The following is a 23,258-nucleotide window of genomic DNA, read 5'->3' as shown; positions in this document are numbered from 1 at the left end:
CCCGGTATTCCATTTTTAGATGATCTCTGTACTTTCTGTATTAAGCCTGGCTCTCTACTGTATTATGAACCTTACATTCATCATAAGCACCCCTTTTCTGTTTCATTTTAATCTCTATATCTTTAGTCATCCAGGGAGCTCTAGTTTTGGATGCCCTTCCTTTCACCCTCGTGGGAATGAGTCTACTCTGTACCTGAACCAACTCCTCCTGAAGGCCTCCCATTGTTCAATCACTGTTTTGCCTCCCAATTTTTGATTCCAATCCACCTGGGCATGATCCCTTTTTAACTCACTGAAATTAACGCCCCCACTCCAGTTAAGTATTTTCATATTTGATTGTTCCTTGTTCTTTTCCATAACTATTCTAAACCTAATGATATGATGATCACTGTTCCCCAAATGCTCCCCCACTGAAACATGCTCCAACTGCCCACTTCATCCCCCAGAACAAGATACGGCACTGCTTCCTTCCTCATTGGACTGGAAACACGTTCCAGAAAGTTCTCTAGTATACATTTCAGGAATTCCTCCCCCTCTTTGCTCTTTACGCTGTTACTCTCCCAGTCTATGTTGGGATATTTGAAGTCTCCCATTTTCACTACTCTACAGTTCTTGCAGCTTTCTGTAATTTGCCTGCAAATTTCTTCCTCTCCACTATAGTATGTGCCCAGTAGCTCCTCTATTGTTCCTATTGTTCCTTAATTCTAACCAAATAGATTCTGTCTTTGACCTCTCCACCAAAACATCCCTTTGCAGTGCTATAATAGTTTAATATTTCTTTGATCAATACTGCCCCCACCCTCCAAAAAAAAAATCTTTCTTTCCTTCCCTATCTTTTTTGAATACCTTGTAGTCAGGAATATTATGTACCAAATCCTCCCCTTCTTTGAGCCAGGTCTCTGTCACGGCCCTTATAGTATAGTCCCATTTGACGACTTGAGCCTGTAGCTCATCAACCTTATTTACCATGTAAACAATTTTACAACACCAAGTTATAGTCCAGCAATTTTATTTTAAATTCACAAGCTTTCGGAGATTTTCTCCTTCCTCAGGCAAATGTTTCAAGATCTCCTTGAAGCCTACGCATTTATACATATTGAACAATAATACATGGTGTTTACAGACTGCCCCTGCAACTGCCCGTTGCCAAGGCAATCACCGTGTTCAGACAGAGAGGTGTTACCTGCAGAACCTCCGAATACACATTCAACAAAAAAACAAACAGGGAAAAAAAACAGAGAAAAAAAACACAGAGAGGCAGAAACATCCGGAAGGCAGAGAGAGCCAGCAAATGACCCATTATATTAAAAACAGATAACATTTGTTCGCTGGTGGGGTAACGTGTAGCGTGACATGAACCCAAGATCCCGGTTGAGGCCGTCCTCATGGGTGCGGAACTTGGCTATCAATTTCTGCTCAACGATTTTGCGTTGTCGTGTGTCTCGAAGGCCGCCTTGGAGTACGCTTACCCGAAGGTCGGTGGATGAATGTCCATGACTGCTGAAGTGTTCCCCGACTGGGAGGGAACCCTCCTGTTTGGCGATTGTTGCGCGGTGTCCGTTCATCCGTTGTCGCAGCGTCTGCATGGTCTCGCCAATGTACCATGCTCTGGGGCATCCTTTCCTGCAACGTATGAGGTAGACAACGTTGGCTGAGTCACAGGAGTATGAACCATGCACCTGGTGGGTGGTGTCATCTCGTGTGATGGTGGTATCTGTGTCGATGATCTGGCATGTCTTGCAGAGGTTACCGTGGCAGGGTTGTGTGGCGTCGTGGACGCTGTTCTCTTGAAAGCTAGGTAGTTTGCTGCGAACGATGGTCTGTTTGAGGTTGGGTGGCTGTTTAAAGGCGAGTAGTGGAGGTGTGGGGATGGCCATAGCGAGGTGTTTGTCCTCATTGATGACATGTTGAAGGCTGCGGAGAACATGGCGTAGTTTCTCCGCTCCGGGGAAGTACTGGACGACAAAGGGTACTCTGTTGGTTGCGTCCCGTGTTAGTCTCCTGAGGAGGTCTATGCGATTTTTTGCTGTGGCCCGTCGGAACTGTCGATCGATGAGTCGAGCGTCATATCCCGTTCTTACTAGGGCGTCTTTCAGCACAGAACAGACTATTGCAAAGAAGCATACCGACAACTGGACAACCAGGAACACTACAGACGGTTACCCGCAGATCCGACCAAAGAACACACCCACCAGCTCAACAAACTGATCAAGACCTTCGATCCAGACCTTCAAAGCATCCTACGCATTCTCATCCCACGTAATCCCCGCGTGGGAGACTTCTACTGCCTCCCAAAGATACACAAAGCCAACACACCCGGACGTCCCATCGTATCAGGCAACGGAACCCTGTGTGAGAACCTCTCTGGATACATCGAGGGCATCCTGAAACCCATCGTACAGGGAACCCCCAGCTTCTGTCGTGACACTACAGACTTCCTACAAAAACTCAGTACCCACGGACCAGTTGAACCAGGAACACTGCTCACCACGATGGACGTCTCGGCACTATACACCAGTATCCCCCACGATGACGGCATCGCTGCGACAGCATCAATACTCAACACCAACAACAGCCAATCTCCGGAAGCCATCCTACAACTCATCCGCTTCATCCTGGATCACAATGTCTTCACCTTCGATAACCAGTTCTTTACCCAAACACACGGAACAGCCATGGGGACCAAATTCGCACCCCAATACGCCAACATTTTCATGCACAAGTTCGAGCAGGACTTCTTCACTGCACAAGACCTCCAACCAACACTATACACCAGATACATCGACGACATTTTCTTTCTATGGACCCACGGCAAGGAATCACTAAAGAGACTACACGATAACATCAACAAGTTCCATCCCACCATCAAGCTCACCATGGACTACTCCTCAGAATCAGTTTCTTTCTTGGACACACGAATCTCCATCAAAGACGGGCACCTCAGCACCTCACTCTACCGCAAGCCCACGGACAACCTCACGATGCTCCACTTTTCCAGCTTCCACCCTAACCACGTCAAAGAGGCCATCCCCTATGGACAGGCCCTGCGAATACACAGGGTCTGCTCAGACGAGGAGGAACGCGATGGACACCTACAGACGCTGAAAGACGCCCTAGTAAGAACGGGATATGACGCTCGACTCATCGATCGACAGTTCCGACGGGCCACAGCAAAAAATCGCATAGACCTCCTCAGGAGACTAACACGGGACGCAACCAACAGAGTACCCTTTGTCGTCCAGTACTTCCCCGGAGCGGAGAAACTACGCCATGTTCTCCGCAGCCTTCAACATGTCATCAATGAGGACAAACACCTCGCTATGGCCATCCCCACACCTCCACTACTCGCCTTTAAACAGCCACCCAACCTCAAACAGACCATCGTTCGCAGCAAACTACCTAGCTTTCAAGAGAACAGCGTCCACGACGCCACACAACCCTGCCACGGTAACCTCTGCAAGACATGCCAGATCATCGACACAGATACCACCATCACACGAGATGACACCACCCACCAGGTGCATGGTTCATACTCCTGTGACTCAGCCAACGTTGTCTACCTCATACGTTGCAGGAAAGGATGCCCCAGAGCATGGTACATTGGCGAGACCATGCAGACGCTGCGACAACGGATGAACGGACACCGCGCAACAATCGCCAAACAGGAGGGTTCCCTCCCAGTCGGGGAACACTTCAGCAGTCATGGACATTCATCCACCGACCTTCGGGTAAGCGTACTCCAAGGCGGCCTTTGAGACACACGACAACGCAAAATCGTCGAGCAGAAATTGATAGCCAAGTTCCGCACCCATGAGGACGGCCTCAACCGGGATCTTGGGTTCATGTCACGCTACACGTTACCCCACCAGCGAACAAATGTTATCTGTTTTTAATATAATGGGTCATTTGCTGGCTCTCTCTGCCTTCCGGATGTTTCTGCCTCTCTCTGTGTTTTTTTTTCTCTTTTTTTTCCCTGTATGTTTTTTTGTTGAATGTGTATTCGGAGGTTCTGCAGGTAACACCTCTCTGTCTGAACACGGTGATTGCCTTGGCAACGGGCAGTTGCAGGGGCAGTCTGTAAACACCATGTATTATTGTTCAATATGTATAAATGCGTAGGCTTCAAGGAGATCTTGAAACATTTGCCTGAGGAAGGAGAAAATCTCCGAAAGCTTGTGAATTTAAAATAAAATTGCTGGACTATAACTTGGTGTTGTAAAATTGTTTACAATTGTCAACCCCAGTCCATCACCGGCATCTCCACATCATTATTTACCATGCTATGTGCATTTAGGCACACATATTGTACCATATGTCCCCTTAATGGTTTACTCAATGTCTGTCAAATACATCCAAAAATCACACTTTCTTCATTTGACAATGACTGGAGTGGACTCACTTTCAGATTTTTGATTTTGAAGTCAAATGGCTTTGTTAGTAATCTACTAGAATCAGCATGCATGTTTGGTCAGAAATCTGCCATACTTCCCCCCCCTTCCCACCACAAGAAATGCAAAAAAAGTTTCACATACCTTTACACATGAAACAATGGAAGAGAATTGTTCAGAGCACTAATGAATGCTTCATATCTATAAATAGCATTTTAAAAATGTTTATTTATTACTCCCTTGGGCTGGCAGCTTAGACTTTAACTGGGAAGCTTTATTTATTGTTTACATGCACTTTGGAAGCAACAGATTGGTCACTAAGAATAAATACATTAATGGAAGTTTAATGGAATCACTCTGTAAAGTAGACCTATATATTTAATAATCTTTTGGACCCCAGTGGAGCATAAATGCATGGGTCTGTGGCAGTGGTGGGGCACAGACTGAATCCCGATTCAGCTGAGGGAATGAAGATGGGGGGGGAAAATCACCAGAAGTTTTTTTGTGGTAAACTTCAATTCAAAAAGAGCTTAATGGCGCAAACTATTTCAGTGTTAAAGATGCATAATTTTAACTAGGAAATGTCCCAGAATACGCCTGTTTGTCTTATTACTGGAGCCATGCAGGTTGGGTACAGGCAAATACGGCAAGCTATCCAGAAACAAGCAAATAATACAGTATAAGCTGAATTAGTTTTAGGTAGCCAACAATTCCATTTTTATTTTTACCCTGCATCAGTAGCAATTTTACAACAGGCATGCTCGCACTGTAGTTTTTTCCCCTTCCTTCATTTTCTCCCACCCCTTCCAGAAGATACATTTATGTAGCACCTTTAACATTAAAAAAAGTCCCGAAGTGTTTCACAGAAGCGTAATCAGACAAAAAAAATTCAGTAGTTCAGCAAGTAGTTACAGCCCAAAGATGTAATAAAAACAGTGAATGCGTTACTCAGTGACTGTGCTAATGCATGCAGCTTTGGATTACAGATGCAATTACCTGCCTTCAATACAACTTTGAAGATTAGCATTTAAAAAGGAAATGCGCATGATTACAGCTTGGAACACCATTATCTTCCCTTGTAGGTGTCAATTCATGCCAGGATAGTTTCACAGTGGCAGCAGTGATCCTCTTGCATCTTGCCGATGTGGTCATTCATGAGACAGCCTAGACATCAAATGATGACCAGCTATTTGAATCACAGGAGCCATTATTGTTGAGCCTGATCCTGCCTTCACCCAATGTACATACTCTTCCAAGCAAGGGCTACCAGCTAGCTATTTGGGGGAACAATGATTCCCTTAAAGCCTAGCCAAACTTGACCACCAGTTTGTTTTAAGTTATCACAGCTTGGGAGCTGGCATCCTTATGCATGGCACAGTACAACATTACACTACACAAAGCCGTTACCCATAAAGCCACTGAATCAAATTATTTAAGCAATCTCAGTTGTTTTATGTTCGTGTAATGCTCACTTCAAATTTTAGAATCCATGTCAAGTGCAGGTTTGTGCACATCTGAATGCACCTCAGCTTTCAACTCTCAGGAAATCAAGACTCATCACACTCTCTCCTACTCTAAACTTAACTGCGTCAAAACTGTGCGACTTCTTACCTCCCTCAGTTTGCCCTTTCTCCTACAATCTACAAACATTTAAAACTCAAACTTTACATCATCCAACCACTACTTTTTGGTAACCACCTGAACTCATTCTTTTTGACCAGTGAACTGTGTACATAACCCTTCACCTAGGTCCTGGATTTAAGAATCGACATAACTTGATTCATGGCTAAGAAACTGATGTCCTCTGTGCCAACAGAACATAGAGCTCCCCCACATTATGGTTTGGTCCATCCATACAGCCAACCCAGTGCCCAAGTTCGTATCCATTTTTCTTCAATCTAATGTTCTGCTCAACAAGCAGCACCCTATAAGTTCTAGCAGTAACACAGAACTCGGGTTTGATTCTGACTCAACTGCCAATTGAGCACACTGATTGAGAGAAAAGACTAAGAGGGGGTTATTTAAAAACATCACTCCCACAGATAACAAAAAATCATACTGTTAGAGAATCTACAATTCTGATCATTGTGGCATATGAGCTGAAGGGTGAAGGCAGGAGTATAAAAGTGACCACACATGTTCAATTTAGATGCTCTTTGGGCACTACAGACAGTATCAAGCTCTCAAATGAGAGCAAGATAAAAGTACAATGAATTCACTATCATTCTAAACCAGAGTTCAGCAATCAAGTCTGGAATATAGGTCATGAAAGTTAAAAAGTTTAATGTGACTGATTAGCTTCCCTTCAAGTCCCAAGGTAATATTTTAGCACTACTTCATACATCACAATGTATATCAGCACAAAACTAAGTTCACATTAAATATACATGGGTAAATCATGTATACACAGAGACGCATGCTCTCTGTAGAAAAAGAAAACTTAAAAACCCAGGAGTTGGGAAATGGATAAAGCTAAATGATATGTACACTGACCTGAGTAAGATCTGGAATGTCACCCTGATCAATTCCAACTTGCTGTGTCAACAAAGAAAAAGTTCACATTACTTCATGCAGTGGCAAGTAAATAAAAACGGAAAGTGAGTTGCATGCTTACAGAAATGCTTCATATACATGGGTGGGGTGGGGGGGGGGGTAGAAATGGACTCCAGATGAGAAGAAATGCATGTTCACCTCTGCAGTTTTGAGGAATTCAGACAGCTTAGTCATTCTGGCCAAAAACTTTTTGTAGATGTCCAGGGCCTCCTTGCACTGGTTTTTCTTCATATCAAAGTATTTCTCTGAAAGAAGGCAATCAGGACATGCGCTCTAGTATAAGTTTTGAAAATTAGAAATCATTTTTAAAAAGCTTTTTAAAAATCCTCATTTAAATTCTTAAAAATGCACATGTTCCATACCTGCTACTGTATTTGTTTTTAAAGCAGCTGCAGTCAGAACCATTGAAATGCATGAAAACAGGAAATAAAATGCATCTAATTATCTGCAACTTTTCTGTCAAAATTTTGTTAGAGAAAGCTTTGAGCATGTGTTTTTTTTAATACATATTTTTTAAAAAAAGACTAACATGCCAAAAAATACAAATTGTATAATTTAAGACTTCTCCACTTTCTCTGATAGATTTTACATACACAATACATTACATGCCACAATGCTCACCAATTTTCTGTAGACACTTCGGAGATATGCAAAAGTATTTCAGTTTGTCCCAGGAACATTAAAAAGGTGAATCACACTTTCCTTTTCCCTGCTCCTAATTAAAAAGTGATCACACCTTTATTTGAACCTGTTTCTGCATAGTTAATATTGTCAAATTAATATGGTTGCTTTTTAAAAAATAGTTAAGTGAAGCACCTTGTGGAAACTAATCACTCAAAAAGAGAAGAACCTTTAGGGTACAGCATACTTTGTGCAACAGCTGGTAGTACCATCATTTTCCTCCTTCACCTGCAAGAGGCAATTTTGCTTAAGGACATAAGAAATAGGAGCAGTAGGAGGCCAAATGACCCCTCGAGCCTGCCCTGCCATTCAATCAGATCATGGCTGATCTTCGACCTTAACTCCACTTTCCTGCCTGATCCCCATTTCCCTAGAGTCCAAAAATCAATCCATCTCAGCCTTGAATATATTCAATAACTCAGGATCCACAGCCCTCTTGGGTAGAGAATTCCGAAGATTCACAACCCACTGCATGAAGAAATTCCCCCTCATCTCAGTCTTGAATGGCCGACCCCTTATCCTGCAACTATGCCCCATAGTTCTAGACTCTCTAGCCAGGGGATACAATCTCTCAGGATCTACCCTGTCAAGCCCCCTCATAATCTTATTTGTTTCAATGGGATCACCTCTCATTCTTCTAAACTCCAGAGTGTACAGGCCCATTCTACTCAACATTTAATAATTTCTCACCACTTAAAAAAAATATTCTGCTTTTCTGTTCTTCCTACCAAAGTGAATAAGCTCACATTTCCCCACATTATACTCCATCTGCCACATTCTTGCCCACATCCCTCTGCAGACTGTGTCCTCCTCACAGCTTTAATTTCCCCACCTAGCTTTGTATCTGCAGCAAGCTTGGATACATTGCACTCGGTTGCTTCATCGAAGTCATTAACATAGATTGTAAATAGCAGCGGCCCAAGCGCCAATCCTTGCGGCAACCCACTAGTTACAGCCTGTCAACCCGAGAATGACCCGTTGATCCCAATTCTCTGTTTTCTGTCCTTTAACCAATCCTCTATCCATGCTAATCCCCAACCCTACGAGCCCTTACCTTGTGCAACAACCTTTTATGTGGCACCTTATCGAATGCCTTTTGAAAATCCAAATATACTACATCCACTGGTGCTCCTTTATATACCCTCCTAGTTACATCCTCAAAAAACTAATAAATTTGTCAAACATTATTTCCCTTTCATAAAACCATGTTGACTCTGCCTAATCATATTATGATTTAAGTGCCCTTCCACCATTTCCTTAATAATGGATTCCAGCATTTTCCCGATGACCAATATCAGGCTAACTCTTCTGTACTTCGCTGTTTTCTCTCTCCCTCCCTTCTTGAATAGCAGGATAACATTTGCTACCTTCCAATCCATTGGGACCATTCCAGAATCTAGAACTCCATTTACTTTCAATGTTCTGAAGTTTATACCAAATCCCTGTAAGACTATAAGCCAAAGCAAAAGTCCTGAAGGATCATTTTCACTTGGTCCAAATTGAGTTCTACACCACTATAATGTACCAAGCACGATTATCCTTTCATCCTTCACCCCAAGGATTACCATATTCATCACTTCGATCACTGCTTAAGAAACTTTGACATCTTATACCAATTAAAGTATGGACATACTTGATGTGGCTGAAGAGTATGGTGCTTAAAAAAAGGTGCCATTGGTTGTCAGTGGAAAGGTTAAAGTTCCAATAGCTGCTGTATAGTTACTTAGGATGTTTCTTCTTTACTGTATTCAAATAATCTTTTCTCTAATGGATCAAGTATTTTAAAAACAAGTTGAATATGACAGAGCTCAATTTTTTTTTATTGAGAAGGGGTCAAAGTTAAGCTGAGCAAAAAGTTTTGGAGTTCAAGAAATCATAAGCTAGACAACTTAAAAGGGGAAGGAACATCTGAAGGAGTATTTAAAGTATTTCATCTGCTGTTGGGAAAGATTGGAATTGTTGCCATGAGAGAAATGCAGTTCCACCTTTTTGGTTGTCCTGCCTTTAACCATCCAGATAACATCTTGTACTCAAAATCAGCTCCATTTCCATCAGGCCAGGAACAGAGTCAAATCAAAGAGGCACGATCTTGAAAGCTCTCACCAGCAAATATCAGTACTTAACTGGTAGCATATTTCCAGTTTAGGCAGCTGCAAATGGCTCCCAATTCCAATTAAAATGGAGCTGATTCTGTCTGTGGCATGCTCCTTCACAACAATGGATGTTGTTCAGAGTAGCTGAGGAGGGAAGGAGAGCCTAATAGTGCTAGAAAATTGATTTGTCTCATGTCTATAATATATTAAATTTGGAATGCAGGGTGCATGTTCTATTGAAAACTCCAATGTCAACATCTTCTTACAGTGAGTCTCATTGTACACGTGGAGGAGTGGGGAAATATTAAGTATGACCCCCATCTCCTACCTCTTCCCCATTGAACTACAAACACTAACACAAAAACTTTTTTCTGCTTTTCCTTTGTTTGGTCTTGGATAAAATTCACCATTCTGAACAGTTCTTCTATTTTTCAGGGTGTATATAATTTCTTGCATAGTGGAAAAAATTTGAATAGACTCTCTGTTTAGCCTCATACCTTCCCATATTATCTTTTAAAGATAATGTGGGAAGACATTCACCTGAGGAAGGAGGGAGCCTCCGAAAGCTTGTGAATTTAAAATAAAATTGCTGGACTATAACTTGGTGTTGTAAAATTGTTTACAATTGTCAACCCCAGTCCATCACCGGCATCTCCACATCTTTTAAAGGAGGTTCAGTAACAAAATACTGCTGGCCAAGATGGTCCTATTTTTTCCACTGTGAGGGCTTTTAGTCCCACTCTTGAAAGCCTGAAATTGTAGGAAGAGTTCTTTGTTTTAAAGAACAGCCACATGGCCAAGGTCCAGGAGAACTTGCAATACCTCAAAGAAAATACACTTTCTACTGAAAGATACAACTGTATTCTTCTCTTTTTCCCACTGCCAGTCATTCCCAAAATCCTATGACCACTGTTTCTATGTCCTGCTCCCCTCCACCATCCTCCTCATGCCCCCGACTTCCCGATCACTCATTCCCTCCCTCCTCCTTGATGCATGCAAGAGAGTTTTCTGGTGGGTTTCCACCCCATTGCCCCTGGCCATAGCCACATGTTTCGCTGCCGCCAGTGCATCCAGTTGTCGCGCCAGGCCTGGTGCATTTGATATTTGCCTGCCCACTCCCCGGCATCCTTCTCCTTAACTGCAGTTGCAGTCTCCATTGCTGTTCATTTGGAATTTATTTTAAAAGTTTTTTTTTAAACTATTAGATTTCTTCTATTTAAAAAGTACTTTCTGCACCTGCTTTAGGATCCCTACACTACATTCCCTGTCTAAGCAGACAATTGGTTCCCAGAGCTCTACTCTTGGTGGGTTTTGGGAGGTACTATAACTTCATGGAGGACCACACACTGATTTCTCTCCCTTGCTGAGGATAGAAGGAAGTGCCTATTCTCCCCTAAAATTTAAGCCACAATTGGGAACTTGACCAGACCGGAATAATGGATATAAACATGTACCACGTTTCCAATGTTCTGCTCACATCTCCGATCTGCCTCTTACACACACACCAATGCGGTCTCAACTTACAGAATATAAAACTACTACAGCCCCCTCTTTCCCCCCGCCCCGCCCCCCCCCTTTTCTCCCTACTCTGCCTTGAACCCCCCCACCGTGTGTTACAATATAGAAGATAGATGAATATAATTGATATTTATGACTACAAGCTGATCTCCTGTGGCACCACTCATATTAAGTCAGATTCGCTTTGTAATATCAGGAGAGTTTTACCATGTAATGCACATTACTCAGCTGTATTTAAGTTAGTATGTACTTTTAAAGCCATAAAGTCTAATTTATGAATCCCAAGGTCAATTAGGAAGTTAACTGCTGTTAGTTTGCAAGTGCTTGTAAATTCCCAGTTCCACATCAGAAGAAAGTGCAGCATGAAATGACTTTTAAAAAACATATCTTTGGACATCTGACTCATAATGCATTCAAAACATAAACATTGGGCTCGATTTTCGGACATCCGAGACGGCGGGATCGTGGCCGGGGGGGGGGTCCGGCCCGGCACCAACCCGCCCACTTCCGGGTTCCCCAGTGACGCGCTTAGATGCGCGCGCAGCCCCCGCATGCGGGACTCTCGCGGCAATTAAAGCTGGTGGGATCCCACTTAAACCAATTAGACAGTTCAGGTCATTTGTAGACCTGATTTGTAGGATATTTTAGGAGGGGTGGGATTTTCAACTCAACTGAGCGTGTTTCCCGTACTGGGGGAAAACACTCCCAGTTGAAATGGACGTGTTGCAGCCACGAGCCTGTGGCAGCTGCAAAGGTCCTTTTGACAAGTGGGGGGGCGGTGGGGAGGAGGAAGACCCTCACTCATTGCAGGAGGCCACTCTGTCACTTTGGACAAAGTCTGGCCTTCACCACCCTCCTCCTAACGATAAAATTCGCAAACTTTCAACCTCAACCCCGGTGTGCAGACACATTTACCTACCTTGCGGACCTCCTCAAACATACATCTTCCAGATGGAGGCCGCCATAGCTGCAGTCATGACCTCCTCGGAGGACGATCAGCATCATCAGCCTCGCCGGCCACGCCATCCACGTGGAGCTCCACAACACAGTGCTGTGACACATCCACCTGCACAGCAAGAAGGGGGGCAACCGCAGAGAGAGATGTATTGCAGAAGGCACTACCCTCGCCACAGGGTCCACAGACCGAGGCTCAGCTTCCTGGACCTCTCTGCACACGGAGGCTCAGAGTCACTCGACATGTAGTCGTGGACATGTGCAGCTCCTTCATGCCGAGCTGCTCCCGGCTGGCCCGAGTACCATCTTCTTAAACTGTCGCTATCAAAGTCACCACTGTCCTCAACAACTTCTCCTCCGCATCCTTCCAGGGTGCCACCGGGGACATCGCCGACATCTCTCAGTCGTCTGCACAAAAGAGCCCTGCAAATACACCTACAACCACTCTGCAGTGACACAATGGGTGGCATCTGGTGTGGGTCTTCATGATGATCCTCAGGAAAGGGCATTATTGCACAAACCAGACAAGATTTGCAAAGACGTGGCAGTAGTGGTGACAATATAATATATAATATGAGTTGATCAGAAATCAAATAAGTAAAAACCATGGCAAACCCTCAAACACCCTTGTGCATCCCCTTCATGCTCACGACACGTTTGCCTTACGCTTCCTACTCCACATGTGATGCATGCCCTATGGCTGCAGCACAGGTAGTGGCAGGTTGGGTGAGGCTGACCGTGAAAGAGATGCATGAGAGGGCGAGTATGAGACGGAGCCATGAGATTGTATGAGGTTTGGGTTGAGTGTAGTGGCGGGATGAGTACTGGCGAGGAGATGAGGATGAGCTTTGAGTGGGTGTGAGGAGTGATGTGATACAGTAGTGTTGGTAGTGCAGAAGGAGATGTGGGGTGGGGTGGGGGCAGTGGTGATGTGGCGGGGGCAGTGGTGATGTGGCAGACGGAATGTAGGGGAATGAATAAGTGTACTCACTTCGGCTGACCTACTTAGGTGATTGAAGCGCCTCCTGCACTGTATGTAGGTGCGTGATATGTTGGTGGTGCTGGTGACCTCCTCTGCCACCTCGAGCCAGGCCTTCATGGTGGCAGAGGCAGGCCACTTCCTCCTGTCCGCCGGGGAGAAGATCGCTGTCCTCCTCACCCCATCCAGTAGGACCTGGAGTGAGGCATCATTAAACCTGGGAGCAGCCTTCCCCTGGGCTGCTCCATGCTGTAATTTTGGCTCCTTTCTGCAGCATCAGTCAGTGGAGGACTGCTCCTTTAAATAGGGCTCCTCCAGCTGACAGCCTATGACTCGGCTGCGCAGTCTGCCTGCTGAGCAGCTTTCCAGCGCAAAATCCGGAAGCCAAGGTAAGTGGCTTCAATTAGGCTGCGATCGCGTGCGGAACACCCCGAATTCACTGGGCGCGTTACCCACAGGGCCAGTCGACCCTCCCGCTGGCAACCCGCCTCCCTCCTAAAATTGAGCCCACATTATATGAAACAAATGACTGGTGGTGGGAAGAAGGGAGAAGAAAGGAAGAACTCCCACAAGACTTTCTTTTCCCTTTAAGTAAACCTTCACTTTACAATCTGCTTACAGTCAAACATATCTGCAGAATCAAGTAGATCAAGTTTCTAGTTAGGGAACATGCAAGGATACAGGCTTCATGTAATCACAGATAGAGACAACAGAAGGCTTTTAATGAGAAGATACAAGATAAGTAGCAGTCTCTCATTTCCACTGCAAAAACTGATTCGCAATTGAGGCCACATCAGAAAGATATACGACATTGTCACAGGACTGGTGATGATTTTTATTTAAGATAATTTATTAGTCAGACCAGAGATCATATTGGTCAAGGTTACAGATTGGTTTTGAACTAATTTTTCAGAAAGTTAAACTGGAATTATATGTACAGACCCAGAGCCATTCCCAAGAGGATCAAATTTGGTTACAGCTTTTCTGTCTGAACATTTAATAGCACAAGGCTATTCTCCCATGGTCAGTAGTCCAGGGAACTTATGGTGCAAGGGTCAGGAGTGAATGCAGAGAGAAAAGATTTAACACTCCTACCTACTAGGTTTGTCCCCCTCCAGAAATTCCCCCAGAAGCATAAAGGGGGAAGTTAGAATAAAAATATTGAAAATTGTTAGTTGACTAATGATGCCAGGTCAATCACATTTAAGAGGGAGTTATACATAAAGAAAAATGTCAAAAAAGGAAAAGGAAACAGCAGGGAAATGGGGTTAGACCACTTAGCTCCAGTGAGACAGTTCAAACCAAAAGCACAATGGCTGAATGGTCTCTTTTTGTACTGAAATTTCTATTGTATAATTTCCCTGTCCCAATCCAGACTTTCAATACCAGTTTGTCTCTACCAGTACAACAAATATACAACAGATAAAGCTCAGGATTTTAACTTGGGAAACAAATCCAAGTGTTGCAAAAACACAGACATATTCTGCACAATGGAGTTGAATGGCGCTCTGGTGCTGTGTGGCACAAAATTAACACTGCTTGAACTGGAGATTATGCAACACTGTACTTCTATCTGGACAAGCTATTCAGAGGCACTCAAGAAATACAAAGTGCTAGCATTTAATTAGGGAGGCACTCAAAATACACCATGAAGGCATTTTAAACTTATAGGATATGTCCCCAGTTACAACAAATTGAAGAGGCATTTCGAGTGGTACCCATGATGAGGATGATTTTGCCACTCTTTGCATTTGGAGGAAAAGGCCTGCATGACTTGTCCAATTACAACAGATAGGGTAAATTGAACAAACCCAGTCTGCATGGAATAGCTCACTGAAGACAGGTTCACTATACTGTGAGTTGTGACCTGTAACATTATATAGTAACAACTCTTCCTCTGTCATTAACCCTTGTTCAAACCCAAAATGTGTTAAATCAATTTTAACGCGTACAGATACGTGCACCTGATTTGTTGCTCACCCAGCAAGTTGATGATCCCTTCATTGTAGGCAGCAAAAAGCCTGATGGAATCTTTGAACAGCAGCATGAAGGCAGCATTTATTACTCCATTAGTTAGTTCATTTGGATTTGCCTGTATCCAAAGAAGACGGGAAAATTAAAACATGTACAAAAAGAATGTGGCATGCTGTGTTTAAAAAGTTCATATCTCAGACCTAACCTTGATTCCAGCCTAGAAAGGGGATCAAAGTCTCAGATTTGTCTGAAGTAATCTATTAAATGTGTCTGGAAAAGGTAATTGTATGGTAGTAACCCCTCTAACTAAAACAGATAGGCTGTTGCTACTCAAATTTAGAAGTATGTCAGGAATTTAACTTATCAAACTATATCAGGGTACAGTTGATTAACAGTCAAGTCACAACTAAAGAAGAATTTCACCCAGAGGTTCAGTCCAGGTCAGACTGATCTTATGAGTGGCTCCCCTAGACAGATTCCCTTAGAAAATGTAAAAGCACATCACAAATAAAAATCCGAGTGCCAAATTCAATGATGTTCAGATGGAAGCTAGTCATTTAGGGAGTGGGCAGTGCAATGGATTAACACACTGTTCTTTCACCTCTATTCCAATCCACTCTACACTGATGAAATTAAGTCTACTCTGTACTAACTGCAAAGATCCTGTATGGATCACACTTGGGGAGCCTCTACCCAGCTCCTAATGGGGATACATAAACACAATAAAACTGGGCAAAATTGGCACTAAATTACTAACCTCTCTCAAGGAGAGCAAAAAACTAGAGCAAAGTAGCAATGTCACAGTAATGCAACAGGGGCATTTCTGTATACAGTAAATTGTAAACAATTTTACAACACCAAGTTACAGTCCAACAATTTTATTTTAAAATCCACAAGCTTTCGGAGGCTTCCTCCTTCCTCAGGTGAAGGTGGAAATGAAATCCTCGAACCTATCGCATTTATAAATCACAGAACAATGCCTGGTGATTACAGATAGTCTTTTCAACTGCCCGTTGCCAAGGCAACCAAAGTGTTCAGATAGATAGGTGTTACCTACAGGGCCACCGGATATACAAACGGCCAGAACTAAAAAAACAGATGATGTGGAGATGCCAATTAAAAAAAGACCGAGAGAGGCAGAAACATAGAAACATCTGGAAGGAAAAGACAGCAATTGACCCGTTATATTAAAAACAGATAACATTTGTTCGCTGGTGGGGTAACGTGTAGCGTGACATGAACCCAAGATCCCGGTTGAGGCCGTCCTCATGGGTGCGGAACTTGGCTATCAATTTCTGCTCGACGATTTTGCGTTGTCGAGTGTCTCGAAGGCCGCCTTGGAGTACGCTTACCCGAAGGTCGGTGGCTGAATGTCCTTGACTGCTGAAGTGTTCCCCGACTGGGAGGGAACCCTCCTGTCTGGCGATTGTTGCGCGGTGTCCGTTCATCCGTTGTCGCAGCATCTGCATGGTCTCGCCAATGTACCATGCTCTGGGGCATCCTTTCCTGCAACGTATGAGGTAGACAACGTTGGCCGAGTCACAGGAGTATGAACCATGCACCTGGTGGGTGGTGTCCTCTCGTGTGATGGTGGTATCTGTGTCGATGATCTGGCATGTCTTGCAGAGGTTACCGTGGCAGGGTTGTGTGGTGTCGTGGACGCTGTTCTCCTGAAAGCTGGGTAATTTGCTGCAAACGATGGTCTGTTTGAGGTTGGGTGGCTGTTTAAAGGCGAGTAGTGGAGGTATGGGGATGGCCATAGCGAGGTGTTCATCGTCATTGATAACATGTTGAAGGCTGCGGAGAACATGGCGTAGTTTCTCCGCTCCGGGGAAGTACTGGACGACGAAGGGTACTCTGTTGGTTGTGTCCCGTGTTAGTCTTCTGAGGAGGTCTATGTGATTTTTCGCTGTGGCCCGTCGGAACGGTCGATCGATGAGTCGAGCGTCATATCCCGTTCTTACGAGGGCGTCTTTCAGCGTCTGTAGGTGTCCATCGCGTTCCTCCTCGTCTGAGCAGACCCTGTGTATTCGCAGGGCCTGTCCATAGGGGATGGCCTCTTTGACGTGGTTAGGGTGGAAGCTGGAAAAGTGGAGCATCATGAGGTTGTCCATGGGCTTGCGGTAGAGTGAAGTGCTGAGGTGCCCGTTTTTGATGGAGATTCGTGTGTCCAAGAAAGAAACTGATTCTGAGGAGTAGTCTATGGTGAGCTTGATGGTGGGATGGAACTTGTTAATGTTATCGTGTAGTCTTTTTAGTGATTCTTCGCCGTGGGTCCATAGAAAGAAAATGTCGTCGATGTATCTGGTGTATAGCGTTGGTTGGAGGTCCTGTGCAGTGAAGTCCTGCTCGGCCAACGTTGTCTACCTCATACGTTGCAGGAAAGGATGCCCCAGAGCATGGTACATTGGCGAGACCATGCAAACGCTGCGACAACAGATGAACGGACACCGCGCAACAATCGCCAGACAGGAGGGTTCCCTCCCAGTCGGGGAACACTTCAGCAGTCAAGGACATTCAGCCACCGACCTTCGGGTAAGCGTACTCCAAGGCGGCCTTCGAGACACTCGACAACGCAAAAACGTCGAGCAGAAATTGATAGCCAAGTTCCGCACCCATGAGGACGGCCTCAACGGGATCTTGGGTTCATGTCACGCTACACGTTACCCCACCAGCGAACAAATGTTATCTGTTTTTAATATAACGAGTCAATTGCTGTCTTTTCCTTCCGGATGTTTCTATGTTTCTGCCTCTCTCGCTCTGTTTTTTTAATTGGCATCTCCACATCATCTGTTTTTTTTTTAGTTCTGGCCGTTTGTATATCCGGTGGCCCTGTAGGTAACACCTATGTGTCTGAACACTTTGGTTGCCTTGGCAACGGGCAGTTGAAAAGACTATCTGTAATCACCAGGCATTGTTCTGTGATTTATAAATGCGATAGGTTCGAGGATTTCATTTCCACATTCACCTGAGGAAGGAGGAAGCCTCCGAAAGCTTGTGGGTTTTAAAATAAAATTGTTGGACTATAACTTGGTGTTGTAAAATTGTTTACAATTGTCAACCCCAGTCCATCACCGGCATCTCCACATCACGTATACAGTAAAGTACATGAAGCTTTATTTTGCATGTAACTTATATTATCACTGCTGGAAATGCATGGTGGATCACCATAGAGCTCAAAAAATGTACATTACACATATTATGAGTTGAATTTATTTTCTCCTGCATCCACTTCATATTATGTCTGATCTGGGAATGCCAGCTGTGGAATGCCACCAGAAGATTTTAAATGTCATTATACAGAAATAGGCTTAGAGTACCTTTGAATTAGAAGGCAGGATCAATTATACTGGAGAAAATTGGGATACACAAATATACTAGTGACTAGTTTTTACATGCTTTAGCTATTCAGAAACCAATTCCAGATGTAGGCATTTGGACCAGTAGCGGAATAAACCAAGTCAAATAAATCATCTATTTGCCCAGAAGCATCAAGCCCCAACACAGGAAATCCAAGTGGAGACTGATGTTTCGGTTTGAAACACTTCTATGGAAAAGTATCACTCTCTCAGCTAGGCTAAAAGATAGAATGTTTTATAGTAGTAGAGCGCTCCATCCAAGAAAGAAAGTGAGATCAATCCTACTTGCAGAAAGGTCGAACTCCCAATAGTACTGCAGTAATAATATGCACAGGAACTGCCCAATCCTTTTAGATGAAGCAGCAACATTTGGGCAATGACTGAATTAATTTCAATGAAGAACTGTGCCTCTACAGCACCTTGACTGCTAAAGGAATAACATGAGTTCTCATGCTGCCTTTCATCTACCAATTCTGAAATGCAACCCAAAAACTGGCTCTGGGTTGGGGGGAAATTCACACGAGTTACATGAGTACAGCATTCTGTACTACCTATGGAAAACTAGTATTTCCATAAGAAATGCCTTGCTGGTGTAGATTTATTTACAGTAAAGTAGCACTAGAGCCACATGGAAACTTTTAACCCAAATTGTAACAACAGGATCCGTCCATAATTGATCTCCCACCCAACTCACAGCGAAGTGCAGTTTCGATTGGCTACGACAATGCGTGCCACGAGTAGAGTATTGTGCCAAAGAATTAACAATTTTCCTAGCACTACAATATTCCAGACAGAGAGTAGAGCCAAAGTGACTGAAGGTTCTACTACTAATGGTGGGGCAAATTGAAGGATGCACAAAAGGCCTGAGTTGGTAGACCAAAGGATGCAGGTAAGGATAGAAGACTAGACAAAGTTGCAAAAATGGGGTGGAGGGATTTAAAGAGGACTTCCATCTGAATGCACGGGAGGATAGGGAGCCAATGTAGGTCAGCGAGGACGTGCGTGATGGGAGAGGGGGGACAAGATACAGACGACTGAGATTTGGATAGTTGGAGCAAAGTGTGGATAAGGAAGTCTCAAAAATAATAGCGTCCAAAATCTTGAAATTGTTTTCAATCTGTTAACAGACTTTGAGGAGCATAAAATTGGTGCTTCCTTGCTCCATGCAGCCCTATCTCATCGCCTTGGTGTGAAAAGTGAAAGAATAGTGAAAGCCAGCTGCACTTACAACTACACCAGAAAGGCTTTTGACAGCTCAGATAAAAGCAGTCCTCTCACTCCAGGCAGATAGAGTGAGATCTGCTAAATTCTGGCAAATGATGGGTTTTTCATTATCTGATATGCAATTCAGATGTCAGAAACAGCTTGGTTATCCTCAAATAGCCAGCAAGCTCACATATATTAACATTTCAAATACATGAGAAATGTTAATGTAAGCATTGTGAGGAACTGGGCTGGCTGCCTTTCCTATTTCCCATAAAGACAAAAGAATTCTTTTCAGAAAGCAGTTGACATTTTAAATTTGTAATATGTTGGTCCATCTGAAATTTCATATGAAAAAAATAATAGAAATGTTATGCTTTGAAACAAGACAGGGCATTGGCTCCATCACACCATTAATCAGCCTGATCCTCCTGCTGTAATTTCCTGCCTCTCTCCATCCTCAGCATCCCAAAACTATCCAGACTACTTCTTAACCAGACATTATGCATCAAGCAGATAGAAAGGGGAAGGAAATCATTTTTGTAATTAAAATTGGGCAATGAGAAATTGTCACAATTGATGAGAACTTTCTGCACAAAGCAGACATTTGCAAAGGCACAGGTCAACTCCCAAAACATCTTACAGCATATTTAATGAAAACAATTAAGAGGGCCATTGGGCAGGGTGCATTTAAAAAAGAAACACATGCACATACATCAAAATCTAGGAGCGCATCAAGCTGATTCTGTATTAGAGGCAGAGTCTTCAGCAGTTTCTCCGTATTCATAGTTCTCATTACTCCATCCGTCCTAGAAGAGCACACAAAAAGTAATTGCACAATACATTTATACTTTAATACTTTCAAAGATTCCTCCCACACATCATCTGGTTAAAGAGAATGCGACACATACATGCTAAGCAGCTCACCAGAAATAAAAGGCACTGCTATCCATGGATAGCGCGGAAAAATCCCAGTTTGGGCCTTGGGTGAGATCAAGTACACGTTCACGCAGTTATGCAGTTTGTCATGTCAAGCAAAGCAGAACATGCTACATTTCTATTGCTACCCACAAATAATAAAGCAAGACACATTCTTAACATTACTCAGACAATCCATACATTTAAAATAACTAGCAAGTGTCCTGTGATGTTGCTCAATAAATCAGAAGATGTAACAGGAGTATTATACTATAAAAGACAGAGTACATAAAAAAATGCCATGTATAATTAGTGCTCCCATTTTTGTAACAACCATTCTGGAAATGAAACGTCATTCAAGAAATATATAAAATGGTTATAAACAAAATTTACTTAATTGTGAACAAAGAAAAAAAAGCAGACATAAAAGCTTTGCTGAAAAGCTAGATGCGTTTCATAATAAAAATTTATAGGATACCAATGGCGAAACCTATAAAGGGCTTTCATAGGAAATAAAAGGACTAAAAATAACTAGCAAAGTAAAAGCCAAATAAATTAAAAGTGGAGGAAAAAAGGAGGGAAACCATGAGCAGCAAAGCCAAGCTAAAAAAAAATCAGGGTCAAGGAAGCACTGAAATTCGTGTTTCAGGCTACTGGAAAAGACTTCAGAGAAAATGTCACAGATTGGGAACATCATGGAACTACATGGATAAGTTTAATCATTTTGGTGTAAATTATTTAGTTTGCGTTATAAGTATTATTTACAGGGTTACTCAGCTGGGTCAGAAAAACAACAGCAGGTGGGAACACATTGCAAAAATGAATTTAGTGATGTGATTGGTTGAAAATGAAACTTTGGCAGGGGTGGGGGGGGCAGGGGGAGGGTAGTTTTTCCATGGAATTTACCATTCATAGACTTAGTATGGTTAAAGTTATTTATTTTTTTCCTGCTTTGGAATGTTTCCCACAGATTTAATGTGGGATGTGCTAAATGTGGCACTTTATTGTATAGATTGTCCAAGTCAGTCACCATTCAGGAGAGATAGAAACTGGGATAAAAAAAGAGTCTACACCTCAAACATTAACATATCTGTTTTCTCCACAGATGTCAATTGACCTGTTGAGTGTTACCAGCATTTTCTGGTTTTGTTTCAGATTTTTATCATTTTCAGTTTTTTTCTTTTTCTAGGACAAAGTATTTGCCTTAGATGTGTTCCATGAATTTTATTTAAACAAGTTTTTGGCAACATTCTTTTGAAATTTGAAAAAACCATTCGAATAAGAGTCCTATGGTGATATCCACTATGCAGAGTCACACAGATGCCCCAAGGAGATCTTAAAAATGTAATTTCATTATTATTTTCTACATATTAATTACTCCCATATAACAATTACCATTATAGGATTCAATCCTGCAGAACTAATCTTACATCAGTGCCATCCCATCTGCTTGTTATTTGTGTGCAACTAACTAAATATCACTTAAAAGACATACCCCCTTTTCATCTTGGTGAAGTCAACTGCCATTAGTCTGTAGGAGAGTGCCTTTTCATTAAGATATCTGCTATATCGTCTGATGAAAGTAGACATGTCATATCCTACAAGGACGGAAAAGAATGTTATGGTCATTGACATTTGTAGTGCTTTTTCTCAAACGATATCCAGAGTTCACTTGAGTTACTCCTAAAACCAAATTCCAGTATTTGTAAGGATCATTAAAACTTGTTTTAAAACTTATTTACACAATAAATTTTAAAATCGGGGAAGACAGACTTTAATGATCCTTATATATTGCCGATACCCAAGTACCCTCTGTGCTCTTTACTCACAAACACAACTTACCTTGCATGGCACTTTTATCCAAAAAGTTATTCAAGTTGAACAATGTGTTTCTTGAAGCCAAATACTGGATAAAACGCTGCAAGAAAGAAAGAGGTCATTAACTGGAAACTGAAATTTGGCACAATGTTAGTATCAATACATAGTAACAGGAGTAGGCCAATCGGCCCTACGAGCCTGCTCCGCCATTCAATATGATTATGGCTGATCCTCTATCTCAATACCATATTCCCGCTCTCTCCTCATACCCTTTGATGCTTTTTGTGTCTAGAAATCAATCTATCTCCTTCTTAAAATATATTGGTCTTAATACCAAATTATTTGATCTAATGCACATTTTGAAAGCATACTTTTTTTTTTTGCTGTCCAGCTTTCTACTTGCTGGATTGCTGGCCTTGAACACAACCCAGCAAAAGGTTTCTAAGTTTAATCCAAATATATTCATACCAAACCTAAAACGAAATCTTGCGCCTGGTTAAACAAATGCATTGATATCACACTTTGACTTGTTCCTTCAACATTCTCAAGATTTGAAGCTTCACTCAATGGATCCACACCAGTTACAAAACTCCCATCACCACAAAATCGACACCATCTCTCCACCCACTCCAATAGCAGGGATAAGTTTTCTTTCTTCTCTTCCTACAACTCCAAACTCTTCTCCCCTCAAAAAATATATTCCCATACAGCTAACAGGTACGTTGATTCCTTTCTTCCAGGCCTCAATGGCAGCCAAATATAAGACATCCAGTAAAAGCAAAATACTGTGGATGCTGGAAATCTGAAATAAAAACAGAAA

The 23,258-nt window shown here is 42.8% G+C and overlaps 1 protein-coding gene across 5 annotated transcripts in view; it reads right to left on the bottom strand.

Annotated features, from left to right (window-relative positions):
- The window catches only part of LOC137333010 (phosphatidylinositol-binding clathrin assembly protein-like), a 108,418-nt gene that overhangs the window by 48,039 nt on the left and 37,121 nt on the right, over positions 1-23,258 (bottom strand). For all 5 annotated transcript variants that reach the window (XM_067997083.1, XM_067997078.1, XM_067997079.1 and 2 more), the window contains exons 3-8: positions 22,463-22,538; positions 22,116-22,218; positions 20,418-20,511; positions 15,147-15,258; positions 7,080-7,186; positions 6,882-6,923 (exon numbers count right to left, since the gene is read on the bottom strand). In XM_067997083.1, the coding sequence (XP_067853184.1) occupies positions 6,882-6,923; positions 7,080-7,186; positions 15,147-15,258; positions 20,418-20,511; positions 22,116-22,218; positions 22,463-22,538 (534 nt within the window). The remainder of the gene's footprint in view (positions 1-6,881; positions 6,924-7,079; positions 7,187-15,146; positions 15,259-20,417; positions 20,512-22,115; positions 22,219-22,462; positions 22,539-23,258) is intronic.

This window comes from Heptranchias perlo, chromosome 15, assembly GCF_035084215.1.
Source record: "Heptranchias perlo isolate sHepPer1 chromosome 15, sHepPer1.hap1, whole genome shotgun sequence".
NCBI lineage: Eukaryota > Metazoa > Chordata > Chondrichthyes > Hexanchiformes > Hexanchidae > Heptranchias > Heptranchias perlo.
This window is presented reverse-complemented; position numbering and strand designations above follow the sequence as displayed.